Source organism: Echinops telfairi, unplaced genomic scaffold (assembly GCF_000313985.2).
Source record: "Echinops telfairi isolate 266 unplaced genomic scaffold, ASM31398v2 ScPeMD7_443;HRSCAF=831, whole genome shotgun sequence".
NCBI lineage: Eukaryota > Metazoa > Chordata > Mammalia > Afrosoricida > Tenrecidae > Echinops > Echinops telfairi.
In genome coordinates, this window is record NW_022104341.1 from 681,868 (window position 1) to 686,460 (window position 4,593).

General features: G+C 36.3%; 1 protein-coding gene across 1 annotated transcript in view; it reads left to right on the forward strand.

Moving 5' to 3' along the window:
- TRIM33 (tripartite motif containing 33) overlaps positions 1-4,593 on the forward strand; it is a 133,253-nt gene that overhangs the window by 94,154 nt on the left and 34,506 nt on the right. Inside the window, exon 8 of the mRNA XM_004699512.2 lies at positions 2,523-2,639. Within this exon, the coding sequence (XP_004699569.1) occupies positions 2,523-2,639 (117 nt within the window). The remainder of the gene's footprint in view (positions 1-2,522; positions 2,640-4,593) is intronic.

Here is a 4,593-nt window from a genome sequence, read left to right on the forward strand (position 1 = left end):
CTATCCTCATCTACTTAGTTTGTGTGTAAACAGATTTAACATAGTAAAGTTTTATTTTGTATGTAGGCAAACCCTGATATATGAATAGAATGTTGCTGTTCATTGAAGGAATAAACCTTTGTGCTAGACAGGGTTCTCTAGAGAAACAAAACCAGGATACTTATGATTTTATATATATTTATATAGATATATACAACATAAGAAATAAGCAACTAATTAGTCTATGGAACAGTACAAATGGCTCAGTGCAACTCACTTCTGTGAGACAACTAATACACTGGCAGTCCTTCAAGTGTTGAGGGCCACCGGGTGCAAGTCAAGAAAGCAGACAGATGAGTCCTCTGTAGGATAATTCAGGCAATCTGGCCACAGGCAGTAAACAGCAGGGAAGGTCACCAACAGTCAGCCAGATGACAGGGTCCACAGCCCCCAGCTCAAGGGATGTATACTCCAATAGTGTGGTGAAGCAGGTCTTGAAGGAACCTCAAACTATAGTGACATAGTCCCTGGGTTGGTGTCCCACAGGTAGCGTAGCTTGCAAGTTGAGGCAGAGAACCAGCTAAGGCAGCCACACACTGTTCTGATCATCAGAGAGCAAGAGACAAGAAAGGCGAGGCTCGCTGAGCCACTTATCTCTCCACCCTTCAATTAATCCCTCGTGTTCATTGGCCAGGTTGGTACAAAAAACCTACCTATCACACCTTGGTTGCCATTTCCAAAAAGAGAACCTCTTTACATATATTTTAAATTAAAACACCCAAATCCCTTTTGTCCTTTTAATCTATATGTAATTACAATGTGCTAGCCTTTATTTTATAGCCAGCTTACATTTTTTTTTGTTGGCTATAAAACTATTGTATACAAAATAAAAGCCCTACTGGAAAGCTGTACTCTTCCCCTTCTGCTGCTTTCCATTCTTCCTTTACCTCTTGAACCCTGCCACTCAGAAAACATCCTTACCCAACTTTGGTTCATGTTTACAGCTTTCGTACACCATGCTCTTGGTTTTACCTCAACTGTCATCGTACTGAAGACACGAACATCTAAATGTTCAGAGCCACCGCTTCACCTCAATACCAGAGTTTATTGTAGTGGTTTCTGAGTGTGTCCTTGGATAGTTATAACTTTGTCAACACCCCACTTTTGGATCTTTTCTTGACCTTAACTTAGCTGTGCATTCTGTTCTCAGGCCATACCCTGGACCTTCCTATAACTGAAGGCACATAAATTCCCCGCTTAATAAAATGGCTGCCTTCTCTGACCAAAGACCATTGTTTCTGCTTGTTTGTTTGTTTCTAGCCTTACCGACTATTTCTATACACGGATTTCTCATCTCAGACATTCTAGAGTTCTCGCTCATCTTTCTCTATTGCTCCCTCCTTCAAAACCATCTTAAATATTTTGTCCCATAATTTTTCTGATCATATATTAGGTAAAATTCTAAAATGGTTTCCCAATATGAGAGAAGGAAATCTAAGAATTAGAATTTATCAGTAGTTGTCCCCTGTTCTAACTTTCTCATGTTTTTCTTAGGATATATCAAAGAATTTATTGTTTTACCCTGACATGCCTCTGCATTTAACATAGACTCATAGTATTCTGATTTTACTGTGAACACTTTTATAATGTCAGGCAGATTTATCACTGTGTTTTTGTTGCAGTTTGTATATACCCCCATCATATTTCATATTTTTGCCAAATTCCTACTAGAAGATGAGCCATAATGGATTTTTTTACTCATGTATTCTAGCATGTGTTATTGGTAGGTGCCGTTGGGCCCGTTGGTTTCCAACTCAGCAACCTCATGTACAACAGAAAAAATGCTATGTTTGAGCCAGTGTTGCAGCCACCGTGCCAGTCCATCTGGTTGGTGATTGCCTGCTTTTTCTCTGACCCTAACTGTATCACACGTGATGTCCTTCTCCAAGAGTGGATCCTTCCTGAATATCCAAGGAGCTAAAACATGTTTGTTGATGTAATGATCATTTAAGCAGAAACTATTCTAGATTTCTAATAGCCAATGAACTGTATATTTGAATGAACTGTATACTTGTAAATGTTCACAAAAGTAGTTTTACAATCTTAACATGTACCACTCATGTTGGTAAAGCTAAAAACTAAAATTGTTGTGAATGTTATTGTTACTGACAAAACTGTTTTGGAACATTCAGTAATATACAGCATCTAGAGCTGAAAAATAATTTTAAGTGATTGTAAGGATAAGTGTGCTGTAAAATTGCATCTATAGTGTTGAGTACACATGCATTGTAAAATGCATATCAGAAAGACGAAAGAGCTATATATTATAGTAACAGTAGTTTTGTTGTATTGAAGCTATAGTTGATTTTCTCCACTTTAAAATTGTTTTCTATAATGTGGTTGTGTTTTCCAATTTAAAGGGTACGTGATTTATGCCAATCGAATTGATCCTTTAAGGTTTCACAGTTGACTCAATTTTCTTAATTTCTGAAGTCTTGGTTGCATATTTTCCGTTTTAAATATAGTTTTCTTTTGGTTTTAAGGTATCAGTTTTTGGAAGAAGCTTTTCAAAATCAGAAAGGTGCGATTGAAAATCTACTGGCTAAGCTTCTTGAAAAGAAGAATTATGTTCATTTTGCAGCAACTCAGGTGCAGAATAGGTAAGTCTATTGCCTTAAAACCATAATCCCACTCTTAAGGATACTTAAACACTTATGAATCCAATTTAAATTGGTTTCCTGCTATTTAAGCATTTGTAGAAAAAATTTTCTTTTGGAGGGTGTATTAGAAGGTTTATTAAGCAAAATTTAAGTGACCAATGTACTCTATTAGGATGCATTTTGGGATGTTACACAGTGATTAAGAGTCCAGTGTGTGTGAGCCTTAGTTTAGCTTGGATAAAGAAAATACTATGTAGAGTGCTAAACTATAACAGTTTATACCAGTGACTGTGGAAGGCAGATAGTGTGTAGTGTAAGGAAGGAGTAAGTAGACAAAAGTGTTTTCCCAATCTGTAAAACAAATATTAAAAATATTGGCACTACTTCTTAGATTTTAGCTGCACTTGTTATTTTTATCATAATCTTAATATTCTTTTAAAAGTTTTCAATTTTGTTCATTTGTAAGTAAACTACTGAAGGGAGGCTGAGGACACGCTTCCATAAGAGGGCAGATTGACAGAACTCTTCATCATTCACACCTATAACTCGGAGGCCTGAATAGGGTTATTATTTGTTTATTTCGCAGGTTCACAGATATTGAGACTTTTGAGTACCCCTAAGAGCATAAGTTTTCAGACTTATTGGACTACCCCCATTTCAAGGGGGGGAAAAAGCCCTGTCCCGTCCCCCATACCCCCCACCTGACAATTTAAAAGTTTTGTATTAGAGCCTGCAATTCAGCATAAAGTGTAGGTACCTGCTTTCACAGGTGCCCCCCCCCCCCTTCCCCAAAACCTTGGGACAGTATTATCCACTATTGGAAACATTGTTTTAGAATTTAGGAATTCATTATGATGATTAAAATGGCTAAAAAGGATGAAATATGTGATCAAATGGATGAAAATAAGTAGTGCTAGCAAAATGTTCATCAGAGATTATAAATATCTATTTAGACATTCATATGAGAGACAGCTTATGGAAAAATAGAATTAAGGATAGTGACTTTTTCCTATGAACCTTTTGAAACCATGTGTGTGTTTGTGTGTAAAGTGACCATTGGTTTAGTTTTGTGGAACTACTAGGATGTTATAATGCAGATGTGTTTTGGTTGATGTAGGAGAAGCTGTATTTGTGCCTTCTTATTATTAGATATGGACATCACTTTCAGAATGAAAACTTAGAGGGCTGATTTATGTAATTGTGTTATTTTTGTACATACTTTGTTCCTATATTCCTGAGTCTGCATAGAAGTAAACAAGAAGTTTACATCCTATGAGAATATATGGGGTTGGGAGATTGTTGACTTCATTCCCTGTGAGATTAAATTATATAAGAAAAAAAAACATGTTCCTTTTAAATATTCATTTTTCAATAGTCTTCATAATTTTTAAAATGTAAGTTAATTAATTTGCCCTCCACTATTGAACACACAGTAGATTCACCTACATCCAGTGAGTGTTGGACAGAGGCAGTTTTCTGCATTTAGCATGCAGAGTGACTTCTACCTGAGACCTAGATTTTGTATTACTAGTTGGATGGAAAGCACTTCTCAGTATCTGTAGTTTGAGTACCTTTTAACTTACTATAAATGCATTCTAGTTATAAATCTTAATGTTTTAACAACCTGAATTCATTTTCAGAATATATCTTCTGCTAACCTTAATTTGATAAAGACAAAATTCAAGAACATTTAAAAAGCGATGCTCAAACTAAGACCCTGGTACCGACAGAACAACTGCATTGCTACGACTCAGAATGCATTGGCAGTGCTCAGTTTTGCATTTGGCAAATGAAAGGCAGTGGAGGAGTTGAAAGTATGGGTGATTGGTATGCGCAGAAGTAGAATGTGTGGAACTAAAAGGCTACTTGTTAGTGGCTGATTATTGACATTTTATTTATATATATATATATATGTGTGTGTGTGTGTGTGTGTGTGTGTGTGTGTGTGTGTATA